General features: G+C 49.6%; 1 protein-coding gene across 1 annotated transcript in view; it reads right to left on the bottom strand.

Moving 5' to 3' along the window:
• Pard6g (par-6 family cell polarity regulator gamma) overlaps nucleotides 1–20,166 on the bottom strand; it is a 103,699-nt gene extending 83,533 nt beyond the window's left edge. The window contains exon 1 of the mRNA XM_004662626.2: nucleotides 19,960–20,166. Coding sequence (XP_004662683.1) covers nucleotides 19,960–20,031 — 72 coding nt within the window. The 5' untranslated portion in view covers nucleotides 20,032–20,166. The remainder of the gene's footprint in view (nucleotides 1–19,959) is intronic.
• Nucleotides 20,167–24,878: the final 4,712 nt, after the last annotated feature.

Below are 24,878 nucleotides of genomic sequence, written 5' to 3'. Positions count from 1 at the left end.
ATGTCATAGGCTATGGAGGAGACATCTGAACTTGTAGGAGCCCTTGAACTTGAGAAGGGTTTCATTACATTACTTGGCTGCTGGCTGCTAAGGTGCCCACAAGGCCAGGCCACTATCTATGTCACATTGGCTGGTGAAGGCTGAGGAACCTGGCATCAGTGAACAGTTTCTTACCAACCACAACTGGCTCAGGGACACAGTCACCTTCCAAACCCAAACAATCGCAGACTTTGAATTTTTTTTTATTTTATAGAGAGTAATACAGCTATATAGAGAGAGACAGACAGAGAGAAAATTGGCACTCCAGGGCCTCGGCTACTGCAATCAAACGCCAGGCACTTGCGCCACCTAGTGGGCATGTGCAACCTTGTTTGCCTCACTTTTGTACATCTGGCTTACATGGGACCTGGAGAGTAAAACATGTGTCCTTAGGCTTCACAGACAAGCTCCTTAACCACTAAGACATCTCTCCAACCCAAATTTTTAATTTATATTACAACTGGCAAGGGATTGCCCTAACTCACCACTGACTAGAAGCATATAACAGGTGCTCAAACCTTCTGAACTAATGAACATGAAACAGGACAGAATGAGAAAGTTGTGCAACGGGTCCCGTCCTTCATGGGCAGTGAATCCCACTAGCCCTGCCCCAGCATGATTTTTGCCATTTCTTCCACTTCTGGAATTACACAGCAGCCCACATGCTGGCAAGAACAAAGAAGCAATGTTCCAAAGAACAGTTGCAAATACGAAAATAAGAAACAAGGCCAAGTGTCCGCAGTTACATTTCCCGCAGCTGCCTGAAGGCACTTGGTGCTTACCTGACAAAAGGCTTTGTTTTCAGATGACCTGAGAAGGAAGTAAGGCAAGTGAATCACTGTGGCCAACTCATCTTCTTTTGGCTGACCTGAGTGGGGACGCCCCAGGCCACAAACCCTGAACTGTGGCCTACACCACACGTGTGCTGCAGGCAAGGTCCTACCCTGAGAACTCTGGAGTCTTCCACCACACCTCACCCTTCCAAGACACTAGGAGAAGAATGTCTGGAACCTCCAAGGTGTCAGGGTTGAGGAAGGATAAGGAAGCTTTCACAGAGCGTCCTTCTAAAAGCTAGCCCTTTATTTTTTTTAATTATTATTATTATTATTTATTTTTGGTTTTTTAAAGTAGGGTTTCCCTCTAGCCCAGGTTGACCTGGAATTCACTACGAAGTCTCAGGATAGCCTTGAACTCATGACAATCCTCCTACCTCTGCTTCCCAAGTGCTGGGATTAAAGGTGTGTGCAACCATGTCTGGCTAATTTTTTTTATTATTATTAATTTGTATGTGTGCATGTTTGTGTCTCTGCCTCCCCTCTTGCCTTTGCAGTCTAGGATCACAGAAGCCACTATGGCTTCCAACTTTTTACCTGGAATCTGAGGATCAAACTCCAGTATTGAGCCCATCTCCCCAGCCCCACTGTCTCTCTTGATTTGAATTCACTCCTTCAAAGCACAAGCAGGAGCTTACTCATTGAACCAATACCTTGCTGTGTTAAGTCTTTAGAGTTCTCAAAGAAAACAGTGCTCTCTCTGCTAACCTCCACAGGACTTCGTATATAACAGGACACAAAAACACTGACTGAATGAGCAAAGGAATGAATGATGCCTCACATGGCTCTACTTTCTTTCATTCAATGGATACGCTGCCCTTCACACTCAACACCCAAGAAGCCCGGCAGAGAAATATGTGCTCTCAGTGAGACCCTACCTCAAAAACAATCAAAAAAAGAAGAAGAAGAAGAAAAAAAAGAATTCAAGATGACATCAAACTGCCTGCCACACTGTCTAAAAAACTCTGAGCCATCAGAGCTCGGTACTCAGGAAGAGATTCCCCTAAATCCATGTGTCAGCATGAATAAATTTTCTGATTCTCTATTCTATCTCTGGGGTCATCTCTGTGAAACTCAGTTTCCCGTAACATAGCAGCCGTGGCTCCAGCCTCCATAGACTGTGCACTTGTGGACTGGTCTAGGTTCTTTCTCCCACTGTGGGCCAGGCATTGTTCACAGTATCCTGTCTGCCCAGGATATATGAGGTGTAGTTCTGCTTGAAGATGCCCTTCCCTGAGGTGTTGCTTTGCCTACTCCCCTAGGAATAGGACCCATCTCTTGGGAATGCTAGACAGACCATCTCTGACGTGGGAATCAATCCTTTCTTGTTAATCCCAATCACAGCTACACTCGGCCTCCAGCGCTGCTACTCCAGCCCTCCAAGTCCTGGCTCTACAGAGACCCACCCTGTAAGGTCCAGCCCTACACAGGCCCACCGTATAAGGCCCTCAGTCCTCTTGGGGAAAGGTCCATGTGACAGGGCCTCTCCCTCCACTATACGGCCTGTAGTTGAGGGAAAGCCTCCATGAAAATGCCCACAACAAATATATACACTAGTGAAAGATGGAACCAGTAAGTGAACATCAAATACACAAAAGACCAAAATATCATATTCACAGAAATAGGATGAAGCCAACAAAAACATTTTTATTATATATTATAGTTAAAAAAATTTTTTTCTTAGTTTTTTTCAAGGTAGGGTCTCGCCCTAGCCCTGGCTGACCTGGAATTCACTCTGTAGTCTCAGGGTGGCCTTGAACTCAAAGCAATCCTCCTACCTCTGCCTCCCCAGTGCTGGGATTAAGAGCATGCGCCACCACGCCCGGCTAACATCTTTATTTATTAGAGAGAAAGAGAAAGATAGAGAGGATGGGCACACCAGGGCCACCAGTCACTGCAACTGAACTCCAGATGCATGCGTCACCTTGTGCATCTGGCTTATGTGGGTACCAGGAAATAGAACTTGGGTCCTTAGGCTTCCACGGGCAAGTGCCTTGACCACTAAGCCATCTCTTCAGCCCAAATAAACAAACCTATTAAAAAAAAGAAGTCACGGAAGTACCAATATGTGAGTAAGGAAAACAGAATTCAATGCTGAATTTGCTCTATGATTCTGACTAGATGAAAAATTACTTTGTAACATGCCAAGCATGGTGGCACACACCTTTATTCCCAGAACTTGGGAGACAGAGGTAGGAGAACAGCTGTGAGTTCGAGGCCAGCCTGAGACTACATAGTAAATTCCAGGTCAGCCTGGGCTAGAGCAAGACCCTACCTTGAAAAACCAAAACACAAAACAAAACAAAATACTTTAAAACAACACAAAGCAACAAGGCCTGGGCCTAGAGTCCTATCTCTTGATAGTACCCAGGAGGCCAAAGAATTGAGGGCCTGCTGGGCCCAGGCAGGGTTTTAGGGTGCACTAGCTCCTGATCACTACTGAGCCAGAAATATCAGTAGGCAGGAAGTCAGTGCCTGGAGATCGAGGACCTTAGCCCCAGGCATAAGGGATCAATCTGCAGTCTCTCGAGAATCAGGAGTCAACTTTGCTTTGTTTAAAATATATTTTTTTTTTATTTGAGTGAGAGAAAAAAGAGGTAGAGAATGGGCATGCCAGGGCCTTCAGACGTATGCACCACCTTGTGCATCTGGCTTATGTGGGTCCTAGGGAATTGAACCTGGGTCCCGCTTTGCAGGCAAGTGCCTTAGCCAGTAAGCCACCTCTCCAGCCATTTAAAAATGTTTTATTTATTTATTTTATTTGTTGAGAGAGAGAGAGAGAAGCAGATAGAGAAAAAGAGAGAGAGGATGGGCTTTTTATTTTTTTCAGACAGGGCTTTATGTAGCCCAGGCTGGCCTCAAACTTGCTCTGAAGGGGAGGGTGCTTTGAATATCTAATCCTCCTCCTCAATGGTGGGGTTACAGGCATATACTACCAAACCTGGTTGATATGGTGTGGGGATGGAACCCAGGGCTTCGTGCATGCTAGATGAGCACGTACTTTCCAGATTGAAAACTAGGGTCATCGAGAGCCCAGTGAGAATGGCTATTTCTCAGCATTTGTTCACTCAACACAACTTCACCAAATGCCTTGTAGGCCAGGCCATGACCTGGGATGCGGACGTGATGCTGGAAAACAGCTTGCCTTCACAGGGCTGAAGGTCTGTGGGTCAGCAGGAAGTGGAGCAGCAGCCGCTGATATAGTGTGCAATTAGAACGGAGACATGCTAGGGAACCGAGAACCCAGGCCCTAATTTAAACTGGGTGTATAAGGAGAGGAAATAATCAGGTGAGGAAGTTGGGGAGTAAGCATCTCACCCGTGGTGCAAGTTGAAGGAGCCTGAGGAGTCCCTGGTTGGGGGCAGCGCATGCCAGACACATGGGACCCTCTGCTGCTGCGTCAGGTGCTGAAAGGAAGATAACAAGGCAGGCACCAGTACCTAGCTGAGACCTTCCGCTGTCCCCAATATTCCTGCTATTCAGAGACATGTGTAGGGGCCTTGCAACAACAAGATCCAGAGGATAGAGGTCCTTGTGTCTCACTACCAGGCAAAGCCACTAACAGGCTCTACGCAGGCACTGGTAGGAAGGGGACATGTGTCACACCATTGGAGATGTGGACCACAGCAGGGTTTGTTAGGAAGGGAACAGAACCTATATCACAGCCAACATATAGTCCAGTTTGAAGGAGAGTAGAGAGACATGGGCAGGCAGATAATAAAAAGCTGATAGATCGATAGGTAAATGATAGATAGATGGCATGCAGGCATGCCTTCTATCTGATACTTTGGGACACAGTTTAAAATCAGGCCACAAGCCTGTGAGTCAGGCAGGGTGGTGCCTGGCCCCTTCCTGTGCTCTGTCCACCCACTGCAATCCAGGGTGATGATGGCACAGTTGTCACACCTGCATTACTGCCTGGACCAGCACCACAGGGCGCACAAGACTGCCCAGGGTGACTGCTGGGCCAAGAACTCTCACTGGACTGCCCCCCCCCCCCGCGCCCGCCCCAGGAGGCTGTGCATCGCTGTAGGCAAGCCCGCACCCTGGCGCATGCAGGGGATCTGCCGGAGGACCCAGTACAACACTGGGAGCAAAGGCCAGAGTCAGAAGAGCACGGAAGTTGGGCATGGTGGTGTAGGCCTTTAGTCCCAGCATTTGGAAAGTTGAGGAAAGAGGATAATCATGAGTGTGAGGCCAGCCTGGGGCTATAGAATGATAAACAGATCTGCCTGGGCAGGAGTGAGACCTTGCCTTGGAGAAAAAAAAAAAAGCATGGGCCAGATGTGGCAGCACACACCTTTGACCCCAGCACCTGGGAGGCAGAGGTAGGAGGATCACTGTGAGTTCAAGGCCAGCATGAGATTAGAGTGAGTTCCAGGTCAGCCTGAGCTAAAGTGAGACCCTATCTCAAAAAATAATAATAAAGCCGGGCGTGGTGGTACACGCCTTTGACCCCAGCACCTGGGAGGCAGAGGTAGGAAGATCACCATGAGTTCGAGGCCACCCTGAGACTACACAGTGAGTTCCGGGTCTGCCTGGGCTAGAGCGAGATCCTACCTCGAAAAACCAAACAAAATAATAATAATTAATGAAAGAGCATAGTCGAGGTGATTAGATTACTGCCAGGAGACCTTATGAGTACTCTTCAATCCTCAGAGCAAGTCTACACAAAGGGGTGTCACCACCCCATTTTATAGACCAGGAGAGCAAGAACCAGACAGCTCCAATGACCTGCTCAGTCACAAGACCAGAAATGACAAAGCTGAGGCCAAATCTCAGGAGAGACTGAGACAATTCTAATGGGACAGTCAAGGACAAGGGCTTCCGCAGGTGGGAGAAGAGAGCTGATGCAAACAGTTGGCACGGCAAGAGGAGTCGTGGGTGAGGGAGTACGGAGCACGTTGCCCGGGGGCTGGGCACCAGAGGGACCCTGGGGTTGGGGGCTGGTCTGGGAAGATGAGACGTGAAGGTGGCTTTTCTTCTATCCCTCCCTCCACAGGGCCTCCCTGAATCACAAATCTACGGGGAGAGGAAACGAGGTCGCATTCTGACCTGTGCTCATGATGCAGAGGCTGGAGGGGATGTGGGCTGGTCTGCGTGACTCACGACGAGAGAGGCAGCCAGGTCGGAAAGCACCGGGCTCCCAAGTTCATGCGCCATCTCCCAGCCCGCTCTCTGCGCCGGGTGGCATGCTAACTGTGGGGCAGGCCCGTAGCACCTCACAGGGCTGTCGCCGAACCCCCCTAGACCCCTAGCCTTGTCAAACTCTGTAAGCATTTATGACAGTCAGGCCACTTGAGCCGGGCACTGTCCTTCATCAGCTAAGCTGCGTTATTGTCTAACTCCCAAGGAACAGCTTATTAGGCCTGTCTCTTTCATTGCTGGAAAATGGCTTTTTTTTTTTTCTTCTTTTTTTCAAAACAAAACCACCACTTTATAATTCCATGAGACACCAGAGCCTGCAGCACTGGGTGGGAGCTGCCCTCTCCTCCCAGCAACGCAATTCAGCGGGCCTGTGCCGGGAGGGCCCGGTTGTACTTCAGTGGCGAGGAGCGCTCACGGAGGGACTGCCCAAGGAAGTGGGTGATGTGCCAAGCCCGGGCTCCCGATGCGTGATCCCTCCATCCGCCAGACGCACCGCTCTCAGGGCTGAGGCACCCGTGCTGTGATCTCAGGTGGGATCAAAGGCTCCGGCTGCCGAGGAGAGGAGACCTCACAGGATGCAGGAGGCCATTTAGGAAGCAGCCCAGCCCTGAACACATGTCCGGGACACAGTGGGGAGGAAGGTGGGGAGACACTGACCTCGGCAGGCAGGTGTTGTCCCTGTACCAGAAGCTGGAATCATGGGTCATGGAACTGGATGGTCTAGGATGACACTGTAACTCAAATGCTGGACTTGAACGTACACAAGTTCATGGCCTCACGGGACCTCAGGGTCATCATGTCCACGCAGGAGAAACTACTGTGTAAGGTGTCATGAACATCAACAGAGCCCTATGAGGCCTGGTGCAGGTGCTGCCCAAAGCTATAGCCACCAGGCTTTACTCAAGCTGATGAGAAGATACCACCACACCTGGACTATCCTCCACATGATGAGAGAGAGAGAAAGCACTTCTCCCATAGGCTTGACTGGGATCCTGGGGTTGAGAGGCACCCCTCAGAAACCAACAGGCTCCAGAAAGATCTCGGAACACTCTACACCCACCAAGAACCAGGGACTCATCCTGGGCCAGGCTGTGACCACCTCCTGAGCTGACAGAGGCACCTTTATGCTCGGTCCAACCTCATCCCTCCACGGTCAATGGGGGGGTCACATCCTAGGGAAACAGTGGTGGGTCAGGCAACCGGGAGCTCATGATGCGAGCCCCCTAAGAGACAGACCTCACATGAAGACCCCAGGGCTGCTCTTCTCCTGAAAAGCGGGATAAGGCTTCCTCAACATACTGCTTGTGACAGCAATGTCTTGACCTCTGTGGCCACTGTCTGCTCAGACTTGTGGGGTCACCTTCTAGCAAATCCTCCTACCTATAAAATAAGGAGCATGTGTGTGGGCAATTTTCAGACCGAATCCAGCACAGGAGGATCCAGCCTTCAGCACCAACCTCTCAGGCCCAGCAGAGGCTGAAGAGGCCTCTCATTGCAGCGGGTCTTTCCCTTTCTCACCCTTCTCCCAGTAGCGCTGCTTATGGGCCTGGGGTCCACGCAGCCCTCAGGGGCAGGTGCACTTCCTACACCTCAAAAGGGACCATCTTGCAGGCAGAGAAGTTTGTTTAGTCCCACAGCAACACTCTGCTATTTCAGAGCAAGAGTGAGGCCAGGCTAGCGGGAGGTGGGGGCAGCCAGTGCCTCAGGCCCTTGAGCCATGTAAAACAGGACACGATCACTTTCATTTCCAGATTCGTCTACAACAGCTGACCACCTAAAAACAACAGCGCACATGGCACCCAAATTTCTGTCTTTCACAACCCCTCTCAGGGGCCTTTCCATAATAGCACATGCTCCTCCGAAAAAGCCACCTGAGGGGAAGCTCTCTGGGCTGGGGCACTATTAACCCATTCATCCTGTCTCAGAGGCAGAGACGTGGAGAGACACAAAGGGAAAGCTGTCACCACAGACTGACTGATTTGTGGTCTGTATTTGACAAGCATACTAATGTAATAAAATGGAAAACATCTATTTGCTCTGTAGGTGGGACTCTGAGGAGGAACAGAGAAATGCCCATGATGCTCCAATGTGCTCACAAGACATGGAGCCTCAACACCTTCAAGTGTGTGTTTGTGAGGAGCTGACCGTGGCAGCTCAGGCTCACCCTTGTACAGAAGATGGAGCGGAAACTCTCAGCTCTACAGGCTTCCAGAGTCTGCCACACATGGAGGCTACCATGGGCTTTCATTCCACACGTGCAACCTGGCTGCTTTTCAAAGGAAGGTGGTCCAACCTCCCTCAAAACAAAGACCCATAGGCTGAGGAGATGGCTCAGTAGTTAAAGGTGCTTGCTTGCAAAGCCTGAAGACCTGGGTTCAATTCCCCAGTACCCATGTAAAGCCAGAAGCACAAAGTGGCGCATGCATCTGGAGTTTGTTTGCAGTGGTAAGAGGCCTTCGTGTGCCCATCTCTCTCATATATATATATATATATATACACACACACACACACACACACACACACACACACACACACATATAGATGTGTGTGTGTGTATAGTTTTTTGAGGTAGGTGCTTGCCCAGGTTGACCTGGAATTAGTCTCTGGCTGGCCTTGAACTCACAGCAATATTCCTACATCAGACTCCTGAGTGTTGGGATTAAAGGCATGTGCTACCACACCTGGCTAAAAAAAAAAAAAATTTTTTTTTTTTTTTTAAAAAAAGGACCTAGCACCACAGAGATGGCCTGTGATCTGCCGTATGATGCCAGGCTCATCCTCATTAATAATATCACGTACCTACTTCTCCAACAATGCCCTGCTCACCACAAGGGCCTCTAGAATGACCTGTGTTGTGGACCAATGGAAAGCCAAGAAACGCAACTGTAAAAACAACCATTCAGCCACAGGATCAAGTGAGTCCTCCAGAACTTCCAAGTCCCCAGGCCTGTCGGAGCTCGCTCTATCAAAATCCAAGCAGTCATACCCTTATATTAATGCTACTCTCACTTTGGATAGAGAATCTTCTCTTTTCAGATGGCAGTGACCTTGGGACAACTCAGAAGGTATCATGGTTCTGGAAAGAAGTAACTAGAGTACCGAGTAACATCTCGATCACACCTTCCAAGGCTCAGGGTCTAATGCAGAAGAGGTGGCGGAAAGAATGTAAGAGCCAAAGGAAGGGTAGGACTCCTTACAACGTGTTCCTCCAGACACAAAATGGCCTGGATATCCATGACCTCACTCACAGTGCCTGACACTACCTACACAAGACCATCATAAGAGGAGGAAAAGATCATGACATCAAAATAAAAGAGAGACTGATTGAGATGGGGAGGGGATATGATAGAGAATGGAGTTTCAAAGGGGAAAGTGTGGGGAGAGAGGGTATTACCATGGGATATTTTTTATAATCATGGAAGCTGTTAATAAAAAAAAAAAAAATTGAAAAGAAAAAAAATCCAAGCAGGAGCCCCTGTGTGTAAACACCAAACTAAGGATGAGTTGCAGACACAGATGAGACTGACAAGAAAGATTCCCCCATTGACAAGACCAAAGCCATTCACACCAGAGAACAGCAGTGTGGGCAGGTCAAAGGCCATGACCATGGGGTTCTATGTGACTAGTCAGGACTGAAGAGTACTGAGAAGAAACATGTATGTGACCCTCCAGGGGCATGGGTTGGGGCATTCATGGCAAGTTTGGTCATCAGGGTCAAGTGCAGGAAACACCACAGACCTCCTCAGAGGAAGATGAAAACACAAGTTGTGGTATGTCACACAAAGCCCTGAAAAGAAATAAAATCTGGGGCTGGAGAGATGACTTAGCGGTTAAGCGCTTGCCTGTGAAGCCTAAGGACCCCGGTTCGAGGCTCGGTTCCCCAGGACCCACATAAGCCAGACGCACAAGGGGGCGCATGCATCTGGAGTTCGTTTGCTGTGGCTGGAAGGCCTGGCGCGCCCATTCTATCTCTCTCTCCCTCTTTCTGTCGGTTGCTCTCAAATAAATAGATAAAAATAAAAACTTAAAAATAAAACCCACTAAAACATACAGCACCATCATTTCAGATGTCGGGGGCAACAGAAAACCATACTACAGTCCGACACTGTCTCAGCTTGCTGCGAGGTCACCCAGCAGGCTAGGAGACGAGCTCCAAATCCAACGTGGGTAAGGTCTCAAGAGAAGACCTGTGTCCAGGATGAGATATCCTGTATTGTGGGTGGGGGGTGTTCAAATGTTTTAGGAACAGAAAGCTTTCTCCCCCCCTCCCACCGTAAATAAAATGCTATCCCTCACAACAGTGCAGATGTGCTAGGACTGGGGAGGGGGGTGGACCTCACCCAGGCCCTCATCTAGGAGGCAGGGGCACTGATGGGCGAGGGGAGGGGTGTGAGGGAAGGTGGGGCAGGCAGAGGTGCAGGGTGTTGGGGGAGCCTGGGAGGTCGGGAGGAAGCAGCCACGCGTGACACACCTGTCCCAGAAGGAAGAGGCCCAGCTCCTCTCATGGGGGAGAGGTTGGACTTGGGGCATCAGGGAGCTTGGCTAAAGGAAGTAGAAGTGGGTCAGGCTGAGCACAAACGGAGCACCGAGAAGGTGAGGAGATGCCAACAGCAGCAGAACCAGCAAAATGGGTTTTTAATTAATTTCCTAAGTTCTGTGTTTTGTCTAGCTCCTCTTCTCCCCGTGCCCTGAGGCAGAAGCACGGTTACCTTCCCAGGCCCGGAAAGAATGGCCTTTGCGGTAAACCAGCTGTGAAACAAGCCATTTACTGCCTTCTCCAAACAGCGGGTGTCTTCCTTTTTTGAATTAGTTTCTAAAATTTGCATTTGTTTATTTGCATGTGTGTGTGTGCATGTGTGTGTGTCTGTGTGCATGCACACCAGGGTCCATTACCACTGCGAAGGAATGCCAGACAGGTGTGCCACTTTTTGTACCAGGGTGCTGGAATTGAACCAGGCTGGCAGGCTTTGCAAGCAAGCACTTTTAACTATTGAGCCATCTCCCCAACCCCCAAAAGTATTTTCCTTTTAAAAAAAAAAATTATTCAGGGGCTGGAGAGATGGTTTAGTGGTAGGGCATTTGCCTGCAAAGCCAAAAGACCTCAGTTCGATTCCCCAGGACCTACATAAGGCAGATGCACAAGGTGGTGCATGCATCTAGAATTCGTTTACAGTGACTGGAGGCCCTGGCATGCCCATTCTCCCTCTCTCTCTCGCGCGCTCTCTCTCTATCTGCCTCTTTCCTTCTCTCGCTCTCTCAAATCAATAAATAAAATTTTTATTTATTTGTTTTCAAGGAGAGAGAAAGAAGAGAAGAGAGAGAGAACGGGTGGAGCAGGGCCTCTAACCACTGCAAACAAACTCCAGATGGATTTACCACTTTGTACGTCTGGCCCAAAAGTATTTTCTTTTCTTTCCTTTTTTTTAGAAATTTTTTTGTTGTTGTTGTTCATTTATTTATTTATTTATTTGAGAGCAACAGAGAGAGAGAAAAAGAGGCTGGTAGAGAGAGAGAGAGAATGGGCGCGCCAGGGCCTCCAGTTACTGCAAACGGAACTCTAGACGCAAGAGCCCCTTTGTGCATCTGGCTAACGTGGGCCCTGGGGAAACGAGCCTCAAACCAGAGTCCTTAGGCTTCACAGGCAAGCGCTTAACCGCTAAACCATCTCTCCAGCCCTTTTTTTTTAATGTGAGGAAGAGAAAGAATTGGTACGCCAGGGCCTCCAGCCACAGTAATCAAACTCCAGACGTGTGTGCCACCTTGTGCACACATGCAATATTGTGTGCTTGTGTTACCTTGTGCATCCAGCTTACATAGGATCTGGAGAATCGAACATGAGTCCTTAGGCTTCACAGGAAAGATCCTTAACCACAAGTCAAACATGGGTCCTCAGGCTTCACTGCAAAGCACGTTAGCAGCTAAGCCATCTCTCCAGGCCCAAAGTATTTTCTGAAGTATCCCAATATACCACTTCTGAAATAGTAGCTATAAGGGAAATCCATATTCTTCTCATCTGACTTCAGCTCAATGAACATGGGTTAGGAGAGCACTCCTCTTCACCTGTGAGATGCTAAATTTTTCCTCAAGCATCTGACTGAGAAATTCATTAACTTTCTGGGCCAGTCTTCCAGCATGCTCAACTTGACATGCACACGATGGAAGTTTGGGAAATCCACATGAGCAAAAGCATAGATGCTTTCAGAAGATCTAACCTAGCTAGGACTGGAGAGATGTCTTAGCGGTTAAAGCGCTTGCCAGCAACGCCAAAGGACTCACAGGTTCAGTTCCCCAGTACCTATGTAAAGCCAGATTCTCCAGGTGGCGCATGTGTTGAGTTCGTTTGCAGTGGTTAGAGGCCCTGGCATGCCCATTTTTTCTATCTGCCTCTCTCACTCTCAAATAAATGAATAAAATATATTTTTTTTAATAAATAAGATCTTGGGCTGGAGAGATGGCTTAGCGGTTAAGCGTTTGCCTGTGAAGCCTAAGGACCCCGGTTCGAGGCTCGGTTCTCCAGGTCCCACATTAGCCAGATGCACAAGGGGGCGCACGCGTCTGGAGTTCGTTTGCAGAGGCTGGTAGCCCTGGCGCGCCCATTCTCTCTCTCTCCCTCTATCTGTCTTTCTGTCTGTGTCTGTCGTTCTCAAATAAATAAATTTAAAAAATAAATAAATAAATAAGATCTTGGACTGGAGAGATAGCTTAGCGGTTAAGGTGCTTACCTGTGAAACCTAAGGACCCATGTTTGACTCTCCAGATCCCACTTAAGCACAAAGGTAAGGTTGCACATGCCCACTAGGTGGCATAAGCATGTGGAGTTCTATTGCCATGGGTAAGGCCATGGCACACCAATTCTCTCTTCTCCCTGTCTCACTCTAAAAATAAAGGAGAAAAAGGGTCTGGACAGATGGCTTAGCAGATGGTTAAGATACTTGCCTGCAAAGCCAAAGGATCCCAGTTCGATTCTCCAGGACCCATGTAAGCCAGATGCACAAGGTGGCGCATGTGTCTAGAGTTTGTTTGCAGTGGCTGGATGCCCTGGCACTCCCATTCTCTCTCTCTTTCTCTCTCTCCCCCTCTTACTCTCTCTCAAATAAATAAACAAATTGTGTGTGTGTGTGTGTGTGTACACATATGTATATGTATATGTATTTTAAAGAGCAAAAAAGAAGATCTAACTTAAGAGCTGGTGCAGAGAACCCCCCACCCTCCGCAGATGCAAAGACCAGAGGAAGGCATTCCAGAAAGCCAGGCACAGTGACCAGCCCCACTGAATGGTATGAGAGCTGGGCTGCCTGACCTCTGGCTGCACACAGATGTGATGGCGCACCGATGAGGGAGATTGGTGATGCTTCAGATATCAGGATAAAGGATCCCCCACCACCACCACACACCTCATCCAAATCTATCTTCAGCTGATGAAGATGGCCATGGTACCTGCCTTCTTGCCCTCAAACCCCAACAAAACTTAACACACAGCGGTGATTCAGTAACAGAGCAAGCAAGCAAACAAAAACCAACAACTACAACAAAACTAATGAGTGGATGGAGGGTAGGATCAGAACTTCATAATTAACTACTGTATATACTGAATACTGAGCTTTGTGTCACGATCCTTCTGCCATGATGCAGGAAGTAAAGAACTTCTTCCTCTAAAAGTACAAGACTCGAAGCCGGGCGTGGTGGCGCACACCTCTAATCCCAGCACTCGGGAGTCAGAGGTAGGAGGATCACCATGAGTTCGAGGCCACCCCTGACACTACATAGTTAATTGCAGGTCAGCCTGGACCAGCGTGAGACCCTACCTTGAAAAAACCAAAAAAAAAAAAAAAAAAAAAAAAAGTACAAGACTCGGGCTGGAGAGGTGGTTCAGTGGTGAAGACACTTGACTGCAAAGCCTAATGACCAGGGTTCAATTCCCCAATACCCACATATAGCCAGATGCACAAAGTGGCACATGCATCTGGAGTTTGTTTGCAGTGGCTAGAGGCCCTTGTGTGCCCAATTATATATATTTTTTTCTGTCTCTCTGTGTACAAATAAATAATTTTTTTAAAGTACAAGCCTCCCCCTCCTAGCTATTTCCATCTATACCCAGAGAGCCAGGGGCTCCTCAGCCCACCAGTGGAACTGGGACACCCTGTCTATAAGTAGAGAGCACGCGCTTCTTACATTACAAGGTAGGGATTGGGACACTATGTCAATGTCTACCTCCTGATCTGGATTTAGTGTCTTGACAGTGCCTAAGAAGAACCACAAGCCCTTCCCACCAGTGGCCACAGATACAGCACTGTGACCATGGACTGAGGTAGACTTTCAGGTTTCAGATCCTCTGTAAGACCCTGGACAGAGCAAAGCTCCCTGGGATTCGATGTTGCCTTGTGCATAATAGAGGCAATAGGGATAATCACCTCAGAGGTCATGACGGGCACTGATGAGCTGTTATCTACAACTTCAATGTATTTGGAACTGTGGCTGGCATCTAACACACACACACACACACACACCATGGGATATTAGATAAATGTTAAGAAATGTTTCAAAATGTAACCTCTGCACAGCAGGTGGTGCCCAGCCTGTACCGTGTCTACACACCCAGTGTGTCCAAGAACAACAGTCTCAAAGCAGGACTCGGGAGAAGACAGAAGGGTGTGTTCCAAGTGAGCTCAGCACCTCCTTGAAGTCACAGACTCATAGCCAACAGGAAGTAAGGAGCCAGTCAGCATGTAGATTTGACAGGTATAGCCAGGTGCTATCAGTCATGGTCCCTTCTTGCTGTTCATAAAGGTCCATAAGACTCCTTCGTAGAAAGTTAGGATGCCTCTCCCCTCAGTGAAAATTCTAGACATGATCCAAAGATGTCAGAGAGTCTGAGACCTTTTCCATCTCCCAGGCCCTGTCACCCCTCCCCATCTCTAAAGTTGGGAAAACTTCAGCCCCCATATCTGGAGTGCCTTGGGTCCTAAGGAAAGGCTTGACTCCTTAGTTAGCTTTGGTGTTCCTCCCTCAGGCCACATACCCACAAGAGGAGAGAAGCCTTCTCGGGTTGGTGACACCATCCATGCCTCTCAGGCTGACAATCTACCTGCTTCCTGACCAGAGCCTCCACTGGAGGCAACTTCTCAAGTCGAGTCCCGGAACCTGTTTAAACACATACGTGCACAAATACAACAAACCAGAATCTCGAAAGGGTGTAACTAACACACAGGTGAGTCAAACCATGTCCAGGCAGTTCTCAACTGGCCCACAGGAGGCAAGTCCCCAGTCATCCAACAGGGAGGCCTGGCCCAGGCTCCATCCCACCTGTGGTCTCATGCCAGATGGAAGGGCGGCTCCCTGCAGCACCACGGCAGCCAACAAGCTCAGCTAGTGATAAGATCTTGGGGAACCAGAGGAGACATGCTGACAGAAAACACTGTGCACCCAGCTGTCCACAGCAGAACCTCGCCAGCCAGCACATGACCAGCCAGGCCATTAAGGTGCTCCTCAAACACACACCCTCCAGGAGGGCCTTGGGTTAAGGCCTGAGCAAAGCCACTACAGGGAAAGGACAACAGCTCCACTTGGCAAAATCAGTCCTGCTCAGCGCCACCTGCACTGGTGAGAACATCTCTGGATAAGCAACTCCCAGACCTCCAGAGAAAGAGAACTATCAGGAAAGGTAATAGGACAAAACCAGGCAGCTAGAAAGAGATGTACAGTGAGCCAGCACACATAAGAATTCCCAGTTCATTAATAGCTCAAGAAATACAATGAAAAAACAATGGGATGCCACCCCACTTATATAATCAGGAAGGAATGAAAAGATGCTCAGGGATGGAGGGTGGGAGGAAGAGAGGGATGGACAGATGAAGAGGTAAATGTCAAACAGTTAATATAATACAAATAGATTTTTTAAAGAATACATTTAAGATTTTTATTTATTTCTTTATTAGAAACAGAGAGAGGGAGAGAGACAGAGAAAGAGAGAGAGAGAGAATGGGCACGTCAGGGTCTCTAGCCACTGCAAAAGAACTCCAGACACATGTGCCACCATGTGCATCTGGCTTACATGGGACCTGGAGAATTGAACCTGGGTCCATAGGCTTCGCAAGCATGCACCTTAATCGTTAAGCAGCTCCCCAGCCCAGTTAATATAATATAAAGCAACAGAAGAGATCTCCCGGAAGAACATTTAGCAATGTGCATTCCAAGTTATGATAATGTGCACCCCCTTTCTCCCCAGTAAACTTAATTCAAGGAATTTGTCCTAAGCAAACAGTAAGGATTCTAGGCTGATTTAATAGAAACAATAGCTTTCATATACCTTATATCATACCTTCTTCATAATCTCTTTGTAAAGACTTAAATGCTATTCACAGCATTGTGTATGATGGGAAAAAAATTGGTTGAAATCCAAACAAGATATTGGCTAAATTAGTTGTGGTCTAGACATGAGATAGAATACTACACAATCATTTAAAAATGTCTTCTAAAAGTACCAATGGCATGACGATGGTGTAGCTGATGACAGTCATGGGGCAAAAGGCTTTACAGAGCTCACACGATAGCAGACGCCTTTAATCTTTGCAAGTGAAAACTCTGTCTTCTGTGGCCCCTCCCCACCTCGGCAATGGCCTTCTTGCTATCCTCCAAGGAAGCCTAGGGATTTGTCCTTCCTTCAGCCTGACCATCCTTCCCTACACCTTGCGGTCCCTTCCTCCTGGATGTGGGTCTCTTGAGAGGAGAGACGAGTCAAAGGTAAGAGGGAAGAGCAACCAGCAGCAGGAAATCAGAAGGTGCGCATGGGCGATTTGTAGAGGAAGCGATGACTCCTGAGAACTAGAGATGTTTGGTAGATGTTAGGGGTGATCTAATAGGAGACAGCCTCCAGGCCAGGGTCCTGTGCGCTCTCTCGCTCTCTTTTTGTTTTGTTTTTCAAGACAGGGTCTCACTAGCCTGAGCTGACCAGGAACTCACTTTCTAGTCCCAGGCTGGTCTCAAACAGGGATCCTCCTACCTCTACCTCCCCGAGTGCTGGGATTAAAGGTGTGCGTCACCATGCCCGGCTTGCTTAATCCCAATTCTGACAGGACCTGGGACTGTTCCTCCGATCTGTAACACTGGACTCTTACAACTGTGAGTGGTTTTCGGTTTCCAACATGGCTTTACATCACTGCCTCATTTCACCTCAGGAGGTGAGCAGATCATAATGCCCATTTTATAGATGAGACAGTTCTGGCTTGGAACATTTAAAATACTTTCCTGAAAGCCTCAAAGGCAATAGGTGGCAGAACCTGGGTGAACTCAGTTCCCTGGCTGCCATTCCTTCCCTCCCCCACTCCAAAAAAAAAAAACAAAAAAAAAACTCACGGTGCTGTGGTACTGAATTCAGGTGGCATGAAGTTCTGCCTATCATAAAGTTATTCGTCACGCCTAAGACAAAAATCTTTTCCTGCAGAGATGGACTCCATGGCAACATATATTAATTACAAAGGGGAAGGATGAGGGACTAGAAAGATGGCTTAGCGGTTAAGGCACTTTCCTGCAAAGCTAAAGACCCAGGTTCGATTCCCCAGAACCTATGTAAGCCAGATGCACACATGTCTGGAGTTCGTTTGCAGCAAGCAGCTGGAGGCCTCAGCATGCATGCTCATTCTCTACCTGCCTCTTTCTTTCTTCCTCTCTCTCTCTCTCAAATAAATTTCAAAAATTTTTAATGGGGGGAGGATGAAGAGGTATATACAGGAGGAAGACCCATGTTGACACTCTGGACAAGCAGTAAGTGTGTGTAAAAGGTGTGTGTGTGGGGGGGGGGGGCAGGGTCAGCTCAGATCCATGTAGGCCTTCCAAGCTTAACCCAAACTCCATCTCTGCCAATTCTCTCCTGGGGAGCATTCATCACTGCATTTGAGCTTGAAGCCATGGGGGGACATGGGGCAGCATTTCTCTACTGGGCAGAGCTGGAGGAGGCAGGTGGGTGAACATCCCAGGAAACAAAACAAAAGCAGGTGCCTACTCTCTGGCCCAGCTTCCTGCAGGGCCACAGCCCAGAGCTGCAGGATAAGGCCCAGTGAGGGCACTTCCTCTAAATCTGCTTGGTAAGGCAGAGCACCACACATTGCTACTGAGCACTAGAATCCACTGTTGAGTACCAATTAATCCACACTTGAAGTAGCCATTGTCAGTGATCAGGTGGGATCCTTCAGGTAGACAGTGTGTCCACACTACATGCACACACCATGAGCACAAGACACCCTACTGAGATCCCTAGTCGGTGCCCCACTCTAGGGACTCAATGTAAGTCACGCAAGATGTCAACATCACGGGGGGGGGGGGGGGAGCGCTGGGCAAAGTGACCTCTCACAACCGCTTGTGAATCTATAGTCCTTTCATAAAGGAAATTAAATAACACCTGTACTTAGTGACTTCTCTTTGGAGCGGAAGAAATGGCCAATGACCTCCCACTGCACACGAGGGGGCCTTATTCAAGGCCTCACAGATAGTATACTTGATTTGGGGGGGTTAGAGGTTCTCCAGGGCTCCAGAGGGAATGGGTGTGGGGCAAGGGTGAGGGAATTAGAAATGGGGGATTCTGAAGACTGTGTCCTCCCAAGATGACAAGGAAACCCTGCATCTCGCTGCAGTGGACCCTCTGAGATGAGTGAGGCCCTGTTGTTACTAGGGACCCCTCCCCTCAATCCTCTTACGGGCAGTCTGAAAATTCGACACCCAAGGACCCTTCTGGGTTAGTCAGTACTATAGGTAGGGCATTGCCTCCCTAGAGACCTGCGGGCCTTGGGCCTGCAGGGAGCACTAGGGTAGAGCCCACCCTTGGTGGCCTGCCCCCCCTTCACCATTCTGGGAGCTCCTCCTCCTCCCCCCCCCAGCACCCCACAGAGGGTCACTCATCTCCCTGACAGTAAGGCTCTCGGGACTTCTCTCACCCTAACGAAAGCAACAGTAGCTCCTCAGCTCGCGGGGTCCCCAAGCACACCCTCCCAGACAAAAGCGTCTACGGGGCGAAGAAGCCGCCCCCGCAAAGGGGAGAAGCGCCAGATCCTATCAGGCAATTACCCAGACACGCAAGACGACCCGCAAGTTCGGGCAAGCTCCAACTAGGCACCGGCAGCGGGAGGGGCCCGGGCGCGCCCAGGGGGGTCTGGCTGGGTCCGTGCCGGAGGGGGCGCGTCGGGTAGCGGATCCAGGTCTGGGCTGGGGGGTTCGCCTGGAGGGGAGAGTGTCTGTACCCGGGCATGCCCGGGGGCCTGGAGGGGGGTCCAAGCTGGGGGCGCGCCTGGGAAAGATGTCTGGTTAGGAGCTAGGGGCAAGGAGGTGCGGACGACTGGACCTGGGCCAGGGGCGCGCCTGGGGGCCTGGGGTCTGGCACCCAGAGCCAGGTTGGGGGCTGGGGCCAGGGCCCGGCTCTGGGAACCGGCGACCAGTCTGCTCCTTGCGGGTAACAAGGATTGCTTCGCGACAAGGAGGCGGCGCAGCCAAGGGCCCTTCCCAGGCTCCGGCCCCAAAAAGATCCCTCCACGACCCCGAATCCCAGCAGCCCCCAGCCCCTAGATCTCCCCGGAAACGCCGCTACCCCCCCCCCTCCACTCCAACGTGTGGCGCGCCCGGGTCGCCTCTAGCTCTTGGAACAAAAGAGCAGCTCTGGTGGAGTGGGTCTCGAGTCCACAACGACTGTCCCCCGGCCCTCGGCCCCCCCGCCATCGAGACCCTCCTAAGGACGGCCGGGCTTTGTGTTCGTGCGCGGAGCGGGAAGGACCGCGGGGGTCCCTGCGAACATCCCACCGACCCGGCGCAGCGGCGCGCGCAGCGCCCCCGGGCTCTAAAGTTGACTCCGGCGCCAGTCGCCTCCCGCACTGCTCCCGGCTGCGCTTCGCGGGGTGCTCCATTCATTTGCCAGGGGAGTGGGTGCACATCGCGGCGGTGGGCCTCGGGGACTTACCTTGCTCTTGACTTCCACCGCGCTGCAGTCGTAGAAGCGCAGGGTCTGAGACTTGTGGAAACTCCGGTTCATGGTTTCGGCCCCAAATCAGCTTCGCCTTCGCCCTAGCCGCTCGCGGGGTGGGGTGGGGTGGAGGGGGGGGAAATCACCGAGAGATTCTGGGCTGAGACCACCACCAACCACCAACCACCACCACCACCACCCCCCACCCCCCGGGCGTCTGCTCGGGCCCGGCCCCGAGCCCGCGCTCGCTCGGGCGCGGGGCTGCTCGGTGAGCCGTGGGCCGGAGCTGGGCTGGCCGCGCGCCTCGGGGACTCCAGGGGCCGCGCGCAGGAGGAGCGCGGGGACTCAGGCACGCGCCTCCTCCCCGCGCGCCCCGCCTCCGGCACAGCACCCCGCCCCGGGCCCGACACCCCGCCCTCGGGTCCCGCCTCCCGCGCCCCGCCTCCGCGTTCCGCACCCCCACCAGGCTGCCCCTCGCGGTAGACACGCGCTCCGCTCTCTCTGTGGTCCTGGAAAACGAAGCCTCTCCGCCCTGCCCTGGGCGCATGATTTTTGTCTTCTCCCGGGTGGCCTGGGAACGAGGCTCTCTGGGTTAATTACTTAGAAGTATGCTAATGAGGAGCGCCGCTCCGGTTCCGATTCCAGTGGGTACCACCTGCTTGCACAGGTTGGTGGGCCTGGAAGGTGGGGCGCGGGGGCGGGCACTTTCAAGACTTGGTCCAGCACAGCCCAAAAGAAAAGTCATCAGGCACTTCTAGGCCTGTCTGAGGAGCAAAGAGATTCCGCCGCCAGACGTTCCCCCCACCCCCTCCCCCAAGCAAGGCAGCTAATAGAAGTAAAAAATAAAATAAAATAAAAATAAAAAGTAAGTTCTGAGAAAGATGGAACTGATTTACAAGGGACAGCCAGAGGGGCTGGTTAATCAAGAAGCCTCAGAAAGAGGGGGAAAGAAACCCAAGACACAACCCGGCTCTTCAAGTTTGTAAGGAAGTTAGGATAACACACAGTTTTAAAAGCCGTCACACTGTCCTATGCATTTGGTAATTTACAAGAACTGAAATTTGACCATACACCATAACCAATAAAGTAAAATAAAAATTTGACCACACAGTCACTGCGAAGGAAATACGGGGCATGCAAGTGAGAGAAATAATCTCTAATCGTGCTAGACAGCACTCGACTCTACCAACCTTTGGGGGCATTTTATTTCCCTTTATCTTTTGCATATATTTTTATATATTTTATAAAGCTGTGATGATTTTCTTTTGCTTGTGCGTGTGTGTAAAATATGCACAAGTATGTGGCCTTGTGACGCTCCATAAACTTGCCTGGGGGAGGGCTCGGTTGCAATTGCCCGAACATAGAGTGCTCCACTGCCTAGTCTTTTAAAATATTTATTTAGTTACTTAGTTATTTAGTTATATTTAGTTATTTGCAAGCAGAGAGAAACAGGTGCACCAGGGCCTCCTGCCACTGCTACCAAACTCCAGATGCATGTGCCACTCTGCATCTGGCTTTATTTGGGTACCTGGAAATTAAACCCAGGGGGTCAGGCCTTGCAAGCAAGTCCCTCTGAGCCATCTCTCCAGCCCCTGCCTGGTCTTATTTTGAGCCAGAATCTCATTTTACTGTCTCCAGAACTTTCAGGGCTCCATTGATTCTTGGGTCTCTGTTTCCCTGCTGGACTGGGGTTGCTGGCCCATGTGACCACACCCAGTTGTTTTATGTGGAATCTAGAGGTTTGAACTCAGGCAGTCTGGGGCCCCCTGGGGCCTTCATGCTGGAGCTGGAAGCCCTCCTAACCGCTGAGCCATCTCTCCAGCGGCAGTGATTTTTTTTGGTCCAGTTTTGCAACATGTTTCTGTCACTACCTGTTTGATAGTGGACGTTTTCATCAAGCGCCCTTAGAAAACATTTTGTGTGTGTGCATGTTCACGTGTGTGCAAGTGTGCATGTGTATGCAGGTGCACATGACCTATATGAGTGTGCCTGTGAAGCTCAGAGGATAACCTTGAGTGCTGTCTGCAGGAACACACTCGACCCTTTTTGGTCCAGGGTCTCAGTGCGGCCTGGAACTCACTAACGAGGCTGGCCAGCGAGCTTCAGCTATCCTCCTGCCTCCACCTCACCAGCTCTGGGATTACACCTCACCATGCCTGGTTTATGTTAAATGGTTTCTGGGAGTGGAACTCAAATCCTCATGCTCACGTAGCAAGCATTTTACTTACTGAGCTATCTCCCTAACCCAGGAAATGGCTTTTAAAGCTGCACATATGAATATAATTTATAGCCATTCTATTTTATTGGCTATATTTGCATTTTGCATAGTACTGCAAATATTAATTTTGTAAATATTAAGTTCACAGTTTGATTCATTAAAGACTGGCTCTTTTTTAAACTATATTTTATTTATTTATTTATTTGAGAGAGAGAAAGAGGGGGAAAGAGAGAGAATGGGCATGTCAGGGCCTTCAGCCACTGCAAATGAACTCCACACGCATGTGCCCCCTTGTGCATCTGGCTTACGTGAGTCCTGGGGAATCAAACCTGGGTCCTTAGCCTTCACAGGCAAATGCCTTAACCACTAAGCCATCCCTCCAGCCCTAAAGATTAACTCTCAAACCAGGTGTGGTGGCACATGCCTTTAATCCCAGCACATGAGAGGCAGAGGTAGGAGGATCACTGTGAGTTCGAGGACAGCCTGAAACTACATAGTGAATTCCAGGTCAGCCTGAGCTAGAGCAAGACCCTAGTTCAAAAAGGGTGAGCTGGGGCTGGAGAGATGGCTTAGCGGTTAAGCGCTTGCCTGTGAAGCCTAAGGACCCTGGTTCGAGGCTCGGTTCCCCAGGTCCCACGTTAGCCAGATGCACAAGGGGGCACACGCGTCTGGAGTTCGTTTGCAGAGGCTGGAAGCCCTGGCGCGCCCATTCTCTCTCTCTCCCTCTATCTGTCTTTCTCTCTGTGTCTGTTGCTCTCAAATAAATAAATAAAAAATATTTAAAAAAAAGGGGGGGGGAAGCTGGAGAGATTGCTTAGCAGTTAAGGCTATTGCCTGCAAAGCCAAAGTATCCAGGTTAATTTCTCCAGTACCCATGTAAACCAGATGCACAAGGTAGGACATGTGTCTGGAGATCATTTGCAGAGGCTGGAGGCCCTGGCACACCCATTCTGTCTTTCTCTATCTGCTTTTTTCCCTCTCTTTCTCTCTCTAAAATAAATAAAGTTTTTAAAAAATATTGTTTTTAAATTGGAAGCCAGGTGTGGTGCCACACACCTTTAATCCCAACACTCTGGAGGCAGAGGTAGGAGGATCGCCATGAGTTTGAGGCCACCCTGAGACAACATAGTGAATTTCAGGTCATCCTGGGCTAGGGCAAAACCCTGTAGCGAAAATAAAGGTCAGGGCGGGGGGGGGGGGGCACTGAAGAGATGGCTTAGTGTTTAAGCTGTTTGCCTGCAAAGCCAAAGACCCAGGTTCAGTTCCCCAGGACCCACATAAGCCAGATGCACAAGGTGGCACATGCATCTAGAGATTGTGTGCAGTGGCTAGAGGCCCTGGCATACTCATTCATTCTTCTCTCTCTCTCTCTCTCTCTCTCTGGATAGATAGATAGATAGATAGATAGATAGATAGATAGATAGATAGATATAGATATAGATATATAAACTCAAATAAATAAATAAAATATTTGAAAAAAATTAACTATTAAAATGGAATTGTTAAACCATAAAGTCCATATCTCTCTAAAGCCTTTAATACAGACTGCCAAATTGCATTCCTCCCAAATTTAATTTTCACTTAATTTTTTTTTTATTTTTCTATGTGTTTATTCTGTTACAGGCTTGTTTGGCTTAGTGCCAAAGGCCATGGCCATAAAGTCTCAGGGCTACAATTCCTCCCTGAAAGAGAAACTCGACTGTTCAGGAGACCAGGCACGTAGGCAGAATCCCAAACAGGCACATATGATATGAATAGGCTTCCTTCTTTATGTTTCTTTCTTTTCTTCTCCCTCTCCTCCTTCCCTGCCTTCTTCCCTCTATCCCTCCCCTCCTCTTTCTTTCCCTCTCTCTCTCTCTCTCAGTGTCTAATGTATCCTAGGATGGCCTTGAACTTCCACCTCCTGAATGCTAAGCTAACAGGCATGAGCCATCAGCCTCCATGCTGACGGGGACAGGTGGTGGGGGCCCACAACCCCACAGGGGATCAAACCCTGGACTTCTTATTGGCTTTCTTTTTCTTTGAAGGGAAGTTTCCTAAACTTAGTGTAGCCCTTTGGACTAGAGAGTCACAGGTCTGCTGCTAACTGCACCCTGCCCGTTCTAAGAGGACTGTTTTGTGGATGAGAGAGGCTCGGGAGCCATGTTCTGGAGTGGGAAGCAAGCTCTCTGGGAAGGTGGGGAGGCATCGTTTCAAGTAGCTCCAGGCTGGCATCTGGGCAGCCAGTTATATGGGAGTGAGACAATCTCTCCAATCTTGTGGCTTACAGTGAGGCCTGAGGCCAACATGCTCTACCTTATCAGCTAAAACCTGCTCAAACTCACTGAATCAGAACTGCAATTGAACGAGGTTCCCAGGAAGCTGGCGAGCATAGCAACACTGCAGTGGCCTGGATCTTTATTTTTTGTTCAAGATAGGGTCTTACTCTAGCCCAGGTTGATCTGGAACTCACTTTGTAGTCCCAGGCTGGCCTTGAACTCATAGAGATCCTCCTACCTCTGCTTCCAGAGTGCTGGGATTAAAGGTATGTGCCACTATGCCTGGCAACGACCTTGACGTTTTTAAAAAAAAAAAAAATCTTCTTTTTAAAATTTTATTTGTTTATTTGAGGGAGGAGGGAGCAGATAGAAAATGGGTACATCAGGGCTTCCAGCTACCACAAACAAACTCCAGACACATGTACCACTTTGTGCATCTG

The sequence above is a fragment of the Jaculus jaculus genome, chromosome 2 (assembly GCF_020740685.1).
Source record: "Jaculus jaculus isolate mJacJac1 chromosome 2, mJacJac1.mat.Y.cur, whole genome shotgun sequence".
Classification (NCBI taxonomy): Eukaryota; Metazoa; Chordata; class Mammalia; order Rodentia; family Dipodidae; genus Jaculus; species Jaculus jaculus.
Note: the sequence above shows the minus strand (reverse complement) of the source record. Positions and strands in the feature narration are given on the sequence as shown.